The 18,916-nt window shown below is 34.6% G+C and overlaps 1 protein-coding gene across 1 annotated transcript in view; it reads right to left on the minus strand.

Moving 5' to 3' along the window:
* Window positions 1–18,408, minus strand: part of LOC129001929 (furin-like protease 2) — a 248,324-nt gene extending 229,916 nt beyond the window's left edge. The window contains exons 1-2 of the mRNA XM_054429365.1: window positions 18,244–18,408; window positions 15,438–15,718 (exon numbers count right to left, since the gene is read on the minus strand). Coding sequence (XP_054285340.1) covers window positions 15,438–15,608 — 171 coding nt within the window. The 5' untranslated portion in view covers window positions 15,609–15,718; window positions 18,244–18,408. The remainder of the gene's footprint in view (window positions 1–15,437; window positions 15,719–18,243) is intronic.
* Window positions 18,409–18,916: the final 508 nt, after the last annotated feature.

Here is an 18,916-nt window from a genome sequence, read left to right on the forward strand (position 1 = left end):
GCATCCAGAACAAAATTCAGCAAATGCTGTTAAAAACTAATCCTTAAACGTTCAAACACAAATTTCCCACCGAAGCACAAAAAAACCAAATTGAACCAGAACAATAAAACAGTTGGATCGCAAGATTGACAAAAGCTCTTGGCATCCTCGTTAAAATCAGTACGAAAACAGACCATTAGTCGGGCTTTGGCGGCAAAAAGGAGAACAGTAATCCAGGAGGTGGAGGACGGAGGGGTTTAGGAGAGGATTTTGAGTTAATGGTCTAGAAAGACAATAACAAAGCAGCTCAGACTAGACAATGGCAAGATACGGATTAGCTATCGATCAATCCAGCGCCTTCAGTCCTCCAGCACTCCAACAGCATTCCGACTCCAGGATTCAATTTATACTTCATTCTTGTATTTTCATGGTAATTACTTTTTGAGAACCGGAAAACGTCTTGGAAATGTATTTTGTTTCTTTTCTATGCAATTTTGTTGCGAATAAAAAATATTGAATGATTTTAAGGTTCAAGTGACCAATTCTGAAAAATTACCGAGATAACAAACCATTTTGTATTTCTGGGTAAGTGGGCATACATAAAGCTAAAACGTGAATTATACATCCCATATTGATTCATCATACTAATTGATCAGCTAAAAACAATTTTCATGCGAGTTTCTGTCCGGGATATGTAAGGTACGTTTTAGGTTTTCTGTTTGGAATTTATTACCAGCAGACCTATTAAGACTAAATAAAACCATTTTCCGTAAAATAAAAATGTGTTCGAATTACTGCCGAATAAATCGCTCACGTAGCTGTCGCCTATTTTATATAATAAACTATGTTAATTCGTAGGTATTTACCAATAACGAATATTAAAATTGAATATAAATTTATATAATTTTTCAACACACTGTATAGGAATTTAAGCAATTCTAAGCAATGTACATATTTTAACTAAATTTTCCTTAATAGGGGAAACTTATAAGAATTATTTCAGATTGATTTTAAGCTATTAACACAATCATGACAAATTTTGGAGTAGTACAAGCTTTCAGTGTAAAACATTGAACCATTAACTCAAAAACAAAATTCTTCAATACTCTATCGATAAACAAGAACACAAAAACACAAGAAATCCTAGATTTACTCTGTCGAAACATTTTATCTACTTTGATCACTTGACTGTTTGCTAAAGCAGGAGGATTTGGCTGATCGCAAAATGCAAATAGACATTGGCTTTCGGACAGGGAAGCACGGTCCGGCGAAGGCCGCGAAAGTAAGGCAGTCCAAGGACACAGGGGCGAGGCACCAAGCATGCATCCGGGTTCAGCGGCGGGTGCAGCAAGGGGCGCTTCAAAGTCGAGCAATATTTTGATTTTCAACTTAATTATAACGCATTTTAATTCGTTTATCTGCAAAATGACACAATATTACAAAAAATTGTTCAAGACTATGATGCATTTAATTATTTTATTGCATAGCCTGCATTAGACCACATTAGTCAGTTTATTTCATTACTTTCAGCCCAATACCTCTTCACCTTTTTTAAAGGCTTGAACATCTTCTATTAGACAATTCATACAATCAATTGTATGTTCATTTTGTTTCAGCTCCTACATGGAACCATCATCAGGCGGTACAAGGACGTACTGTTTATACCAAAAATTCAAAAATGTCATTTTGTTTTCATAATACAGCAACCGTACCAGTATATATATTTATTATATATATTTTTATTGACTTAGCCAAAGCTTTCGATACTATTGACCGGTCTCTACTTCTAAAAAAGTTAAGCTACTTAGGTGTGAATGGTCTATCCTATAACTGGTTTAAAAGTTACTTAGACAAAAGATATCAGGTAGTGTCAATATTGGGATGTAATAGTTCCCCAAGAAAGATTGATTACGGTGTCATACAAGGGAGTACACTTGGTCGTGCTTTGTTTTTAGCCTACATAAATAACATTGGTAAATTAAATCTGCCTAACGGAAATATTTACTTATATGCAGACGACACCGCTCTTTTATTTCAGGGCGACAGTTGGGAGGAGGTGTATGAATCAGCTGAGCGAGGACTGTTAGTGGTCAAGAGTTGGTTTGATCAGAACAGGTTAACCGTTAATCTCACTAAAACTAAGTATATGGCTATTTCTTTACGGGCAAATAGTGACCCTCCAAATCTACAATTAAGAATGCATACTTGTGGCGGGGTTGTAGGATGTGTGGTATGTGAGCCGATCGAATTGGTGACGACGTTCAAATATTTGGGTGTAGTATTTGATCACAGGTTGAAATGGTCTGCTCATGTTAATCAAACGTTGTCTAAATTGAGAAGATTTATTTACGTTTTCTCAGTACTTGGTAGAGTATTACCGTTCGATTTATTACGAAGTGTCTACTGTGCATATGTGCAATCCATTCTCCAGTTTAGCATCCTCGCTTGGGGTGGTGCTTACCGAACGATTATACAGCCTCTTAATGTCATTCAGAAATCAATAATAAAGGCAGCTCTTCGTAAACCCCGTACATATCCCTCAAACGTTATTTTTGACGAATTTAAAGTTTTTAATATCACACAATTATTTGTTAGATCCCTCATCCTATACAAATTCAAAAATAAAGCTGAAATTTTTTCTAACACCAACCATAACCATTTCACCCGGTATGCTCTTAATACTGGTATCGCCGTTCCCAGATTGAATAAAACTATAAACTGTACTTGTGCTTTTTATATTGCTAACTACATATTTCCAAAATTACCTGATAGATTAAAATTTCCATTTCACTATAGTATTGGCTCTTATAAAAAAGCTGTAAATGGCTGGTTAGTTAGTATTGATCAGAACGAGATTGAATCTTTAATCGCCTCTAACTACGTTCAATAACGTAAGTTAGCCAGGCAGATTGAAAGGAAATTTTGTAGTGACAAGGTATGAGTACGTTAGTACATATGTGTGTGTGCGAGTATTACGGAATGCGCGCGGGTGTAATGCGCGAACGCCAGTTTCCTGCGCTGATTATTTCAATAGCATATATTCTACATACCTTCCCAAGGTCGAATTCTTTTCTTTGACGGGCAGTGTTGTTATTTTGTAGTAAAGTTTGAATACTGTTTCCTTTTATTAGGTACTATTTAGATTAAAGTTGTACATATTTTATTATGATAATGAATCTCGGATTTACATTACCTCACCATTCTATTACATAGATGTAGTAATTATTTATTAGAATTATAATAGTGAATATGCAAAAAATAATATAGTTAATAGTAATATTTTTTGTCACAATTTAATGTAATTGATATTCTATGTATTTGTTGTTATATAGTTATTTCACTTGATGTTTGCGACTCGGTTACTGCACTCAAGCTTAGCTTCGCAGGGACCTAATTCAGATTATTTCATGTATAAAGTGAAATGTAATGTTTAATATTTTCTGAATAAATGAATTGAATTGAATTGAATTGAATATATATATAAAATCAGAGAGTGTAATAATTCCACATAGAATGTCCACCACCATCACGCTATCACAGTAATAATTAATTGACACATCTCATGTAAGTGGATTATAACAGAACTACACCGAATCTCACAAACTACCATTACCAGTACGAAAACAAACATTGTCGCGAGCCAAATGAATTACTTTTGTATATAAACATTTACTGTAAATGTGTTGCAACCCGCATTGTGTGCCGCAGTCATACATGGGCGAATGTACCATACACATTTTGGAATAATAAACTCTTGTAAACACTGACAGATAACATGGTATCGTAAATATTTACATTGTTTTCACCAGTTAGGGAAATACTTGGTGTGTTCGCTTTCACAGTCAAAAAGTTGTGACGTATTATAAACAATAATTTACTCCATACTTCAGTAAACTTGTTTTCCTATACAAGTTAAACCAGTCGTAAATTTGGTGAAATAAAGAAAATATTTAACCTAAAGAAAACAAGTAAATAGTCCGGGCGGGACTAATCTGAAATTTTTCTTCAGCTAACCCAGTATTTCGTTTGAATAAGGATGGCAAATCTATATGTTTAATCTGAAATCTACAATATCAGCATTGAAATTGGATGTCGTCTACCTTCGACTATAATTTAAAATATTCCATCTGCATGCTAAATTCGTCATCGGTTTTATAATAAGTTTTAGACTGGGACGGTGGCGACGTCCTGTAATCCAACCACTAGGAGGTCACGAATTGTGGATATTTATAGGCATGCACTGTGGATGCGATACCCCTGGTGTGGATTAACGTCCGCACTGGTGAGTACTACTGTCCGCAATACTATCCTGATGATTAGACCAAATTTGTTAATACCAAGGCAAAAATGTGGTTCGGATTCCACTATAAACTGTAGGTCCCTTAGTTGCCATTAGCTGTATGGGCTATTAATTAACAGCTGTGTCTAAGGAATACGTCGACCTTAGTCACTAACAAGACTAAGATCGCGCCACTCATCCAACACTCATCTCCATTCATACTTGGCTTAAAATACCTATAACCGAGTCAACCTGATGACGACTTGTGCTATCGGATGTTTACGTGGTAACAAAACCTTTAAGATAAAACTTAACTTTAGTCTGTAGCGCACTCTGTTAGTGATTCATTCAAATACGTGTTTTTTTTTTTTTTTTTTAAACTGGTTACAACTAGATACAGATAGGACTTGTACTTCAATATCAAAGTCAATGCTACTCTCCATAGTCAAAGGCTATGCACTTTGTATGGACTATGGTGGTGTAACTGATGGATGTGTTCTAAACACAACACAATAGATTGATTGGTCCCGTTTGACCAGGATTTCACAGTGATCAATGGAGTCAACGAGTGTCAATGGTTAAAGCCTTGGAAAATCTCACCTGAGCCGATCATCCTTTCGGCTGATTGCAGTTTTTGCCTGCTTTGATCACTCAAAGTATCGGATTGGCTCAGTGATTACCTCGCATTTCAAAGGATGTCAGTGGATTTGTGACAACTGTTGGTCTGTGTAGCGATTTACAGATTGTACAGAGATATACAATGAAACTTGTATCATTTACTTCACCTAAGTAAGTTTATCATCACACTGTGAAATTTAAAACCTTGTGTCGACGTGTTCCACTTTATAATTTACATTTGAGTGTGCTGGTGTAAAGTCGAGTTATTCTTTTTAGGGTATACAGTAAGCCTTCGCTAACAGAGTTCACTTTCCATCAGCCACTTGAAGCAGTTTGTGATACAGTAATGTCATTCTGTAAGTTATGAATGTCCTAATGTAAACCAAACAGTTTAGTTGCACAAGTAACAGTTAACCAAGGGTTTTAAGTTTTTGTTGTTGTTTTGTTTCGCAGAATACACCGTTTAAAAAGCGATTCTATAAAAATATTTCATTATATACAAAAGTTACCCGAACGAATACCACAGCTTTTCATCACAATATCATTTATTTGATTATTTTTAGTAATCTATTTTTTTTTTCTATTTAAATCGAGACTTTCAATAATCCGGGCAGTGTGGACCCACTTTTAGTCCAGATGAATAAGAGTTTTCTGTATTTAATTTTTAAAGTAACATTAACATTTTTAAACTCACATTTTTAAGCCACAAGGCGAGTTAGGTTACAGTTGATAGGGTTTATAAAATAGAAAGCTCAAGTGACATTAACCGCCAGTCTTCGCCATAAAGCGTGCTTTTAGAGTAAACAAGTCTAATGTCTCTTTGTATCTTGTGACTGTTGGTAACACTGGTTACTCTGTATACAGTTCAAGTATATTTCACGTTATATTGTAAAACCTGAAACCGGCCTTTCATGTTTATTTACGTATTCAGTTACGGCTAACCAAAAAACAATAAATATTCAATTCAATTTCTTCGATGTTGGTAAAGTGTTCATACACCATAGGAAACATAAATTTAATTAGTATTTTGCTGGTATAGATGTGATATATAGGATGACAAAATCTCCGGGGGTATGTTTCATACACTTTATATGAAGTAATTTTCCTTATTGCCAATGTTAGATGATTCATTCGCAGTGTCACGTCATTTCTGACGTTGTACTTGTCATTGTGATAGGCCTACATCGACTCACTTCGGCTGATTCTGTCTAAGTAAGCATTTTTTGTGTGAGCTGTTGCACGTTTTTTGTAAATCGGGATACACTAACGTGATCTAATATATTACACATTTTATAATTCCATGATAATAATTAGCACGAATGATCGTACTACGGGGTTTCATAACTAGATGTTTCTAGGTTGGTTTGCCTTGATGCAAGGAAAACACACAAAGGGGAAAAGAAAATTTGGGAGCACCCTGTAAATATCTTGCAAGTTTAATAATTTAAGGCAAAAACACATATACATACATTTGTAACATAAACAAACTAGGTGTGATCATATATTGTGTAAAATTTAATTAAAGTTTATTACTCATATTACACCGTCTAAAACTGTGTGTAATAGTAATAGTAATAGTGTAATAGTAATAGTAGAATTACTTTCAGCATTCAGCATAGTTTCAGTGTTGAGAACTAGATCGGAAACGCGACAGTATAAACTGCAATTCCCGCCGTAACTGGCTCGGGTTTCCTTACAATAACTGCGGTTAGGAAGTCTGTAACTTTTTTAATATGCAAGTAAAAGGCTCAACTCGCTGCTATTATCGTCTTTCTTACAATGGCTGTAACATTTATTATTGCTCGAGTTGTTTAACATTTTAGCGCTCAAGTTTGACATTTTCTAAGTTGTTATTCTCTCAGTGTACCTGGTTTATCGTATCTCCGCTAAGGAGGTTTTACAGTTATGGTAAGATGGATGAAATTTTTTTATGTGCAAAAAAGTGTAAAATTTCATTGAGAGATTTTCTAACTCTATTGTCCCGTTTAACGTTTTACCGATCAAGTTTGACATTTTCGTAAACCAATCATGGCTACTTGGCCACCCAAAAGGTCGATATTAAAATGCTTCTTCATTCTACTGGATTATCTTTACAGACTAACAAACAACCATAGCTCGCATTAGAGTATAGTACGATAATACTCTACTAATAATAAAACAACATAACACAATTCAACCGACCACGCTATGAGTAGTGTTAATGATTCGTATATTTCACAATGACTTGAGGTTGAGTTGTCATTGCATGGTTGGCCGTTAGTCAGGATTGTTGACTAATGAATCAGCTGGCGTTTCGGTCAGTCTGCACTCTGCAGACATATATCACCGATCCTGTATATATACGCAAATGTCCACATTCTAGCTTACAACACGTCTAGTGTGTGTATCAATTTTGGTGCTTATTTATATAATTTCATATCTAAACTTGGGTTTATGGGGCGAAATCCGTTTGCTGAACGCCAATAATGAGTCAAACAAAGTCAATTTACATTGAATAAAGAGTGTCTAGAATGTTTAGAGGACGTTTCTGTTTAAATATAATATCCACGAACCTTGACAGTGTTTAGCTACATGTTTGTAACAAATATTCCATTTATAATAGAATCTTGGCCTGGAAAACAGCTAAAACACGAAGGACCCTTTTCTGATATTTGTCCATTTTTTACTATTTACCAGTGGTTTAATGTTCACAAACTACGATTTCACATACAATTTGACTGTGAAGTTAACAAACTTTATTCTACACTTGGCTTTTTTCCTCTATTTGGTTATGCATTTGTTATTAATTTTTTTTTTTAAATAGATTCGTCCAAATTAACATTTTAACTTTCCAACTAATAACAGTGGACATTAGCAGTGGACAATAACAGTGGACTAGTATAACAGTTAATTTCGGTTCAAAATACGTAGATCTTTGGAGGAAAAGTTTATTTCTCCTGAACTTATGTTTTTTAAATTGAGTTAAGGGGTAGTCCCATATTGCCGTTATATACATCTTTTTACTGTAAATTAATTTTTGTTAGCCTAGTTTAAAACTTTAAAATGATTTAGATAAAAAAAAACAACACGTTAGTTTATCCTAACACTATGGCAAAAGTCACTGCACAATGAAGCCTACTACACTGAACGAGATAATTTAGTGGACATCACCACTCTCAAACGTATCCGTTACCTACGTAATACAAGCACAAACGTCAACTAAGAGTCTTTTTTGTATCGAAGTCAATACAATATCTTCATTTAGCTCTGTACAATCTGTAAATCACTACACAGACCTGTTGTTATCACAAATCCACTGGCATCCTTTGAAATGCAAGGGAATCACTGAGCCAATCCGATACTTTGAGTGATCAAAGCAGGCAAAAACTGCAATCAGCCAAAAGGATGATCGGCTCAGGTGAGATTTTCCAAGGCTTTAACCATTGACACTCGTTGACTCCATTGATCACTGTGAAATCCTGGTCAATCGGGACCAATCAATCTATTGTGTTGTGTTTAGAACACATCCATCAGTTACACCACCATAGTCCATACAAAGTGCATAGCCTTTGACTATGGAGAGTAGCATTGACTTTTGGACATTGAAGTAGAAGTGATACCAATCAGAACTGTTGTAGCCGATTTTTATCAAAGGAAGTCACTCACAGAATGAGTAAGTCTGAAATTGCTTTACAGTCTTTTTACCTTTCTTAGTTTTTATTACTGGGTACAAAAAGGGTGTAGAGTAGGTATTATGCGTTGTGTTTTCAGTTTGACTATCTTTCAAAATTTGCCAACTGTACCGAGCACAGCAGAAATTTAATTCACATGCTAATTTACGGAATGGAACCGATTTAAAACTGGGTAGCTGAGTAAGGTTGTCAGTTCGGTGCTAGAAAGATCAGTGAAGCTGTCCTAAGGCGGTCCTGGTGAAAGATCCATCTGATCATAGTCAGGAACAAAGCTATCATCTCAACAATGCAAAACTTGTTTCCAGTCAAATCTTATTCACCGTAAAATCCGCATCTGTAAAATTAGTAGCTGTACATTCATGAAACGATGAATTTCAAACCAATATACGTGTAACCTAAACTCAAAAATCAACCCTTACGTCCAGAAAAGGCAAAATTCAAACGTTCAATAAACGTCGCGAAAGATCAGATAAACCGTAGCTAAGCTGTAGCTTTAAGTAACGAAGCGGAAATGGAGCTGATGAGCTGTCTCAACAATGGGCGTAATCAGGAATATTCTCTCCGAAATGGCGGGGAAATAATGAAGAGACGCGATACGGCGTTTTCATTTCGGCGGGAATAATAAAGTTAATTGACAGAGAGGGAGGGACAGATGTTAAGGGAGTGACGGCGTACAGCAATTACCCGCCATTGGGCTCACTTGTCATTTGGCGGGAACAAGAACGGAATTGAAATGCCAATTCCTGCGTTCCGCTTCTGTCCATTATCCCTCCAATTACTCGGCATTATTGGCCGCTTCAAGTCCGATCTGACAACTATTTCAACAGGGTTTACATATTTTTATCCGGAAACCTTTTAATTAATGTCAACTTAAAACATGATAACGTAAATATTGGTTCTTGAATTTAATTTTTATCATTTTTTTTACTATTGTGGTTTTCAGGGTACGAAGAAATAATTGTTTAAAATGCAGAGACAGGGAACAGTATCATTCTCATAGAATCCATATTATTTTATTTAATAAGTACGGTATTATTGTATAACTTCGTTGAGGGAGCGTATTTTAAGTTGATTATAAAAAGTTATACGATTTTAATTTATTAGGCTAGTTAATGAAGACCACAGGGTCTACTGCATTTTATCATAGATTAAACATACTCTTGTATGTAGGTGAGTTGAGTGATAATCAAAGATAATGGAGTAGATGATCTGAGTAGCTTTATTACTGACTGAGATCAGCTGTTTCTGTGGCACTATTAGTTTAATATATTACATAGTTTATTTCAATGGCCAATGGTGATGAACATTGAATATTAAACAGATTGTATGCACCTGTATATCTTTATGGCTAATTTATTACCTCCAAACTCGACCAAAAATATGTAATATACTGACTTCTCTATTTTCACCCCACGCTGCAATTATAACATTTGATTGGAATTTCTTCCATTTGTTTTGATTTTTTGTTTATAATTCCTAGTTTTTTTGTCCCCAGCATGGCAACCAATAAGGCCCATGTAAATTTTTTTAATTCAAAATGCTTACTTTTTAGCCTATTTTAATTTTTTAAAGGATTTCTTCACATCTATAGATAAATATCTTTTAACAGTATGCGTAGATTCTCCCTGCAATGCACATGAGCTGAGAAAAAAGGGTTTTCAAGAAACATGCTTGCCTATTACCTACCGGTAATAAATAATCATGTATGTGAAAATGTTATTCGAGTATTTGGTAGGTTTTTCTCATAAAAGCCTACACAAGGTTTGAAATTTATCAAAACCGAAATGACGGTTTTTACAACGGCCAGATTAAAAAGCCACAAACGTTTCTATAAAAAGGCCATTAAGGTTGAATTTTGTTTCTAAAAGCGTTGGCAGATGTGTAACTATTTTATACAACAGATGTAAAGATCAAAATGTTTCTCTTTCGTGTCATCTTCCTGTTGCAAAGCACAGGTACAGCAGCTAGTACTTCATAATTAATTAATTATTCTTACTGTGCCACCTACGGAAATTACTTCCCAAAAGGGAAACTCTCTAAAACCAAAACCACCTTAAAACAATTCATACCTACACCATCGATATACACAACACTAGCTTTAAAATAACAGCTTACGGTAAATGGGGCAGTAAATGGAAAAACGCTTGTAAAGACCTTCCCTTTCCATTCCAACTAAATAAAGAAAAGACCTTAAAACTCCCAAAGGGTATTTGATAATTTACAAAGAAAGTGAACAAAGTTTGGAACTCTTTTACCACAACGAAGTTCGTAGAGGACCGCAGGCGTGTAAACAAAACAGAGAGTTAACAAATTCCAATCTCATTTCACCTGAATTCGTACAAATAAGGGCAAAAGAGGATATCTCTTCGTGAAACAATATATAGCAAATTAGTCTCTTGTCTCTTGTATGAATTAGATAATTTATTAAATGAATTTTTAAAATAGTGAGTGAATATTATAAACAACTGTAAGCCATAAATGTGAAGAATAATATTCCGGTTATATTTTTCTAACTGAGCAAAAGACAAAAATAATGCATACAGCGGTTTTCTTAATTTTTGGCCGATTCATTACAGTATAATTGTTTAAACACGATCTGTGCATACTTGTTATTTTATTACAGTAGTTTATTAATTATTATTTTTTAAGATTGAATCCAATTAGGTGTTGCTCTAACATTTAGGCCCAGGGTAATAAAGAGTTTAGAGGTCATTTTTAATTTAAGAGTTATTCACTATTCTATACTAAAGAGAACCCTCAGTAAAGAAAAACTAGAAACAGTAGAGTGCATAAAAATGAATTTAGTAACCAATTTGTCGAACTCTTTTTTGGAAGATTTGGAAAAATTTCTGCCTTAAAATAAGAAGAAAAATAAGATTGTGTTACCCTCATTACAGTTATTTTATTTATTTCTAATTAGGACTATATCAGCTATATTGTTTTAAATTAGACGTTTTACGCTAAGGGAAACATAAAAGCGGAGATGTGATGTAAATGCTAATTACTTGATTCATACTTAATCACTGATTGATTATTGGGTCTTCAGCAGATATTCTAGCATTTCAATAAACAAGAATTGACCTTTTGTTATTTTCTAGGGCAGCTCAGATTGCCACTATCAACTATTTTTCTGCATCTAAAAATAAACATTTGGTTTAACTATGACAGGGAAATTATGCATTTTATGACTTTTGATGGAAGATGATCTCCAGTAGGTACAGGCCACAGGGGCTGTTTTCTTATATTTTCTCTTGTTAAGTGGGCTTAGTACCATCTAATCCTGGTTAGAAGCAACTAAAATCCATTAATGATTGGCAGTGTTTGAACCTACCACCATTTGTGGCTTTCTACAATATACTAATGTTACAGGATCAAACCAACGTTTCCTCGCTGAGTAGTCGCATTAGATGTAAAGCCCCATATTTTAAGATTTGCTACTCTTAAGGTGCCATCCACACTGGTGGAACGTTCATGAATAACATGTTCGTTGGACATAATTTGTACGCTGAACTAGAAAGTAACGTTTGCGATTTGAGCTGATCGACGAACAATATAAAATTATGTTTGCTCTAATCACAGTTTAAGTTGGATGTGCGTAATGCGTCTGAATTAACTGTCCTACTGTTGGTTTTGCTGCATACTACATTATCATAGCAGCATAATCATCATTGCAGTATAATAAAGGTATCGTCGGAGGCGGGAGAGACAGAAGGAGATGATACAAATATATACTTCAGAGCGGACTTGATAGTTGGTCGCCTGTTCTCCCAACTGTAACCGGATGTCAAACTCTGATTTTGGATCGATGTTTATTTTAGATTTCGTTAATTCAAGACCTATTAATGTTAGTACAATTAATAGGTCTTGAAAATTCAAAACTGAATACGAATTTCCAGAATCAGTAAGTTTGAAATATTGATTAGTTACCTTGTAGTTGCATGTTGAGAAACCTTTACCTAGGGTTTTTGCAGTGCCCTTCGTAACTATAGTGTATGGCGGATTCGCAATCAATGAAAAATAATGAAACCCAAACCAGGGCTACATAATAAAGGCAGCAAGAAAAGCCATTTGGTATTTCAATTACCAAATATATAGACCATGAAAGATATATTCGTAAAAAACATTTCACATGTTTTTATTCTTTCCTATGCAGCGCTAACAAACTGGAGTTATTTCTTAACAAAATCCACATCAGCTCCAATTTCTCTTCAGCTGACATTTAGTCTATTCTTTATTTTATAGTTTTCTTCTGGTAAATCTCACAGTATGCTGTACTGTTCATTCAACTGAATTAAAGTAGCCTAACCATCTTTTCCATGACAAAAACTTATCTTTATTCATTATAAAGATATGCCTACAAACTTACTAAAAACCACACAAATTACTGTAAACGCACAGAAACAGGCTGCAGGGCTGCAATACGAGGGCTGCGTTCAATGAACATGACAAAAGTTTGCTTAAATACAGAATAGCAAACATTTATGCTGATCAAAAATGGCAACACACTACCCCTACCCTCGCTCTTAGAACATATTTCGAGAGATCCTCACCAAGCGAACATCGAATGTTCGCTAGCAAATCACAAAATGTTAGTGAAAAGTTTTTGCCCAGTGTGGACGCAGCTTTAATTTACAAATACAGTATATTTATTTATAACGTTTGGCAATTTTCTAGACCATTGGTGGTCGCTGTACATTATTGCGTGGTTAATACCTATCAAGCAATTTGGTGGCAAGAAAACCTGGTTTATCTACTGTGTAATGTAAGTCAAATCCTTCGAAAACTTTGACAAAATAATACCGAAATAGACTAAGCCTGTTTCTTATCTACAACTTTTTTTGAGCCCATGTTTCTCTATGTGTGATAACTGATATTAAACATAACCTCCGTAGGCCTTGTATAAAATTTGTAATTTACCTTTTATAACCGGTTTCTTTTTTTTATTGTTGTCTACGCCAGTGGCATTTTTTACAGGAGGCATACACTGTGCTCAACACTTTTAGGGCAAGCGGTCTTAACTCATAGGTTTTTTGGATATGCCATGAATCGTACCCGCCCCTCCAGCAATGACGACCAATATCTAACCACTAGGCTAGCAACACACCTTATCTTTTGAAGGTCTGTTGGAACCTATAGGGCTACTAACTGTCTGACCTAACCTTGAAAAGATTGGTTCAGTGAAGGATTAAACAAGTGTCTACGGTGTCAATTTAGGCTACCGCACACAATAATTGGATTAATTATTGGTGTTAACATGATTGGAATAAGTCATTTTGAACAAACACTTAAAATTTGATCACAAACAAGTAATACAATTTCTAAACCTAATGTAAAAATTTGTTAGGGAATGGTTAGCATAGGGGAGAAGTGACATTTAAGTACGCAAATGGTAGGCCTGTGTACTTCTATTGACAGATTTATAGTCATCGCCTACTCTCGGCAGTTTGGCAGTTCTAGGACCTTGTCGAGGGGGGCTACCGAAGCGTATGAAAGAAAGGAAGAAGAAGGCGTTTGATTTTCAAAGCAGTTTTTTTTACTTTCTAAAGCCGTTCTAAACGTCTAGTATAACTGCATTGAAAGGTGCATTCAGACGCAGGTCCGTCAGTCGCTCTGCTAGGGTCAGTCATTTAATTTCAGATTTCTTCCCACCAGTTTTTGGGATCAATCGGACGGCTGATGGTCGTGGTGATGTGTATGTGTTTAAGATTTTAAAAAAGAGTGTTTTACAGTACCTAGTTATTTAAATCATTGTTTTTCTTGTGTCATTCCTGTGTGTAACGATCATCAAGATAGACGATGAAAAATTTATAGGATATTGCGGTTTAGTAAAAAGTCTTGACTGTAATATTGCCTTAAATAAACTAACAGGAGAAGAATGACCGAAACAAAATGACAGTTGAATAAGTAGCCTAATTGCGGATGCAACTGAGACTACTGTATCAAGGTTGACTTCTTGTCGAGGTATTGCAATAACATGTGATTAGGGGTAAAAACCGTAGTAAGGGATTTAAAAGTGACATTCGTTATCAAAGTGGCTTGTTATCGAGGATTCACTGTTATGTAAACATAATTCTGTTAGCCTAGGCCTATGTATTCATTCATTAAAACCCATTACAAATTTCATTGTTCTAGATAACTCGACAACCCCCAAACTCACAACCTTTGAGTCTACAAATTGTCAAGTTAGTGAGGTTTTACCGTAGTTTTGGATTTTACAAACGCCAAAATCAGCTTTACAAAAACAAAAATATATAAATCATAAGGTACAGCAGTCCAAACTCCGAACGGTTAGAGGAGGTTAGGTCATTCTATTGTATTTTTATCCACTTGGTTGAATCCAGGCTCGATTAATTGTTTTACAAGGATTTATTATGAACGAATAGTCAATTTTATGTTACAAACAACAAACATCTCTTTACAAATATTGTCAAATAACATAATACAAGTGCCGAACTTTTAAACCGTGAAATAAACCTTTTAAAAAAATTTTTTTTAAACCGTGCTGGCTTCCCAAATCCGAACGACTTTGGTCTCTACTCTAAACACACTGGATTCTTTAAATTTAACTACTTTGAATTTAAGTTTCGCCTTATATTTTGTAATAAAAGCACTAAACTACTTTCAAATTTAGCTGTGTAAGGGCGGGTTAAGGCTGATAGGCAGTCAGGTTACAGGTCCCTAGTGTGTTTTAAGTCATAACATGTCCCTGCTTCGTGTGCGGCATAAGGTTGTAAAAAGTTGACGTAAGGTAAAACTATTGCCTAAACCCAATCTGTTTTCATGGTACATAAATCAATTGTCTAAGAGGGCAAATTGAACAACGAGTTGTATTCTAAAAGCAATCTCATGTAATAAGTCTAAGTTGATTATGCATAGTTTCTATGACATACCTGGCCTATTAAGTCGAATCCGTGTTTGCTGGCGATTTCACTTGCATCGGATTCTCCAGATGGGACGAAAACAGCGAACTGATTCAGGTAAACAGGCTGTATCCGTCCGTTAGCAAACACAATCAAATTTGTAAACAAAAAGCACAAACTAGCACTTGCTAAACACTTCATTTTAATTTCACAGAATTAATTCGTTTTGATGAAATTCTCTCAGTTTTAGCGACTCCAGAGATTCTTCAAAGACCGTATGGTGAGAAACTTTGTGTTGAGGGCCAAAGATTCTGAAACAAAAGTCACAATAATCAAAAACTGTTGGTTATTTAACATTTATCAAAATATACCTAATTACTATTATATTTAGGCTAATATCATTAATCTAACCTTATGGGGGAAAAATAAAATAGGCTTAAGTTAGATTTTAGTTTATTCAACACTAACTTAATTTCAGGTCTTTTCCAATACCTGTATCCCACATATCATTTATTAGTTTAGGCACCGCACCGAATTTTATTTTTCATTCATTCAGTGTTTACTGATTTTAAATGGTTTAAAATGAACTAAGGCGGAAAAACATGTTTTTTATCAGTTCAATAATTTTGATACTTGCTGTTAGCTATCACAAAATGCTTAAGATACATCCTAGATAAAAAAATCTTGTTGTAGCCTAATCCTAATTTTATTTCATACAGAAAGGGCCAGCGGTCAAGTTAGGTTAGGCTAGCATCCAAGCCGTTGAAATATTGGACTAACTTAGTAGATAGTTTATCAGTGATCTCATTACAACTTAACTGCTGTTGTACTTAAGTTAGCGCACTTAAAATAACCTGAGTATACTTAACGAAAATCTTTTTGTTCAGCTTGTGTACAGTGTGTTTTTTTTATCAGAAAATATCAATAGTTAATCATATTGCTTGCTCCAACACTTTATGGCTTTAGGCCTATGGTACATAAAACAATTTTGAATGCGGGGACAAGAAAATTATTTCTAATTTTGAGAAAAACCAAGGAAACACATCTGATTTTTCAAAAATCTTGCAAAAAGAAATAACTTATGCTGAGCAACAAATTATTCAACAAAACCCCCAAATACAACTCTGTTTTATTAAAGATTACTTAAATTTTATGCCACTGGAGACAACTTATAGCCTACATACAAATATAGGCCTAAGTCAGGGTAACTTATGTATACGAGATACTTCGGTCAAAGATTAAAAGACAACAATTTAAGACAGGTATTCAAGTAAGTATGACAGCGTAAAATATGACAAAAATTTGTAACCAGAATAAGGTGAACATAGCACATAACAAAATTTTGCATTTAGCTGACTTATTCTTTTATTTAAGTTAACTCTTTGTAAAACTTTATAAGTTATCATTGATGACACAATTAGTTCCCTATAGGAAAGTGAACTAATTTAAGCTTTTAAACTTGTATTTTATATCATAAATTCAGGTCATGTCTAAGTTTTGAAAATAAAACTTGATTGCTTTAAAACAGCTAAACTTACCTCCTGCTTAATTTGATTTTCAATTACATATTTTACCATGAAAGGAAACAGGGACACTTAACAGCGCTTAAAAAGTGTCTTATTTAGTACAGATTTATTTTAACAAGGATCTGAATTCCTCTTAATTTTTCTTTGGCTGTGACCCACAAAGCACTTAATCTTTAATTTTATGTGCGGTGCAATAATGTTTACTGGTCATAACAAAATTCTTCACAGTCGCAATAATACTGGTCAAAATCTCGAGTGGACTAGCTTACTTTTCCAACGGATAGAAAGTAAAACTGTATTTTATTTAAAATTCCTAGCCTTTTAAGTTCTTTGTTACCTCTTTAACTTAATAAGTTGGTCCTAGTATGTTTTTTTAGTTAAATGAATTTCATGTCTTATGGCATAGTAACTTAGGCCTAAACAAAATATTCTCATACAAAACATTAGGCCTATTTATAAGTTAGTAAGATCAACTCATATCGCTTTCTTAAGCAATATCTAATTTTTGTGAAAATCATCGTGAAAAATATTTGTTTGAACACTGAATCTGGACTTGGTCGTTACGGGAGCCTTGATTGTGGATAGGAATATGAGTGGGTCTAATGGGTTGAATGAAAAATCATGTTTAAGAAAGGCTCGATCATACTTCACTACAACCCAGTCGCACCGCTCGGATTATTCTGAAAGATTTGTAAATAGGTCTAGTGATTTCAAGTTACAGTTCAGGCCTGTGTTGTACAGTATGGGTTCAGCGCGGTGCTCAAATTTTCTTATAGGCTAGGCCTACCATCAAAAAATTACTTAAGTTACTTGAACATTGTGATCGCTTTAAAAACTTGCTCATTACTTACGTAACCACAGCAATCAATGTCTTTACACTTCAAGCCTTCAGGATAGAATATTTAGGCCTACGTAAACATACCTAATTTATTCGCCTGTAATCCCCTGCGCCTTTAGTCTATTAGCCTACATACTGTTTGATGGATCTAACTTTGATAGCTAGGCCAGCCATGATTATGATTGCGAGAATAAAGACTGACATTTCAACAAACCAACACAAGGGATAAGATAAAATGACACAAGGCTAGGCCTAAGTTATGACTCCATTTGGTTGTTGTAATCATCAGTTTGAGATTATAAATAACAATTATAATGGCTTGATTAGGCTCGTAAGAATCACCTGTGTCAAAATGGGTCGCCCTGGTTGTATCAACAGTCAATTTAAAATACTAAAACACAGCCCTATAATAACAATTGGTAGACCTATTTAGGTTAAGGAAGATGACATATGTCACTACAGTATATCCTACCTTGATGACACTAGTTTTCCTTCACGCGGTAACAAATAACATAGCTAGTGTCACTATCTTTTTGTCCTCAACAACATATTGGAATGTGACCGGGATAATAACAATATAAACACGAAAATTACTAAAAATTTACTAACTAAAGGACCGTAATCCTTTCCGGTCGACTGTTCCACGGTAACTAAATGTTTCTGCTAGACTTGAGTGGAGAGAAAATAAAAAACCAAGGACGTCATGTTACAAGCTTGCCAACAGTCTTCTAAAACACACACACATTATAAAGTGTTTATTTTCTTAAAATGTTATTCAAAAGTATTTAATCAATGACCAATGGCCATATGATAATCAATTTTGTAATTTTTATGTATTTAATAGCTTTATTTGATGAAAAACTAGCAAATAACGCAGGGAAATTTGTCACGACAGGTTGGCGTTCTGTGGAGATCGAAAGTTGTTCTGCAGTTGCGCAAACGACATCAGCTGATGCTAGCAATCTAGCTCTAAGCTTTGGATTCATTGTAAGCCACTCCCAATACAACACATATTTATATGTAACAAAATACCATTCATGAAAATAATAATCATAACTAACTTGCACTTCGTTGATTCAACCTTGTTATTTTGCTATTAAGTTGTTATTTCACGATATTTTCTAACAACATGTTTTTAATTTACA

This window comes from Macrosteles quadrilineatus, unplaced genomic scaffold, assembly GCF_028750875.1.
Source record: "Macrosteles quadrilineatus isolate MER2022 unplaced genomic scaffold, UCM_ALF_1.0 Scaffold_9__3_contigs__length_116548681, whole genome shotgun sequence".
Taxonomy (NCBI): Eukaryota; Metazoa; Arthropoda; class Insecta; order Hemiptera; family Cicadellidae; genus Macrosteles; species Macrosteles quadrilineatus.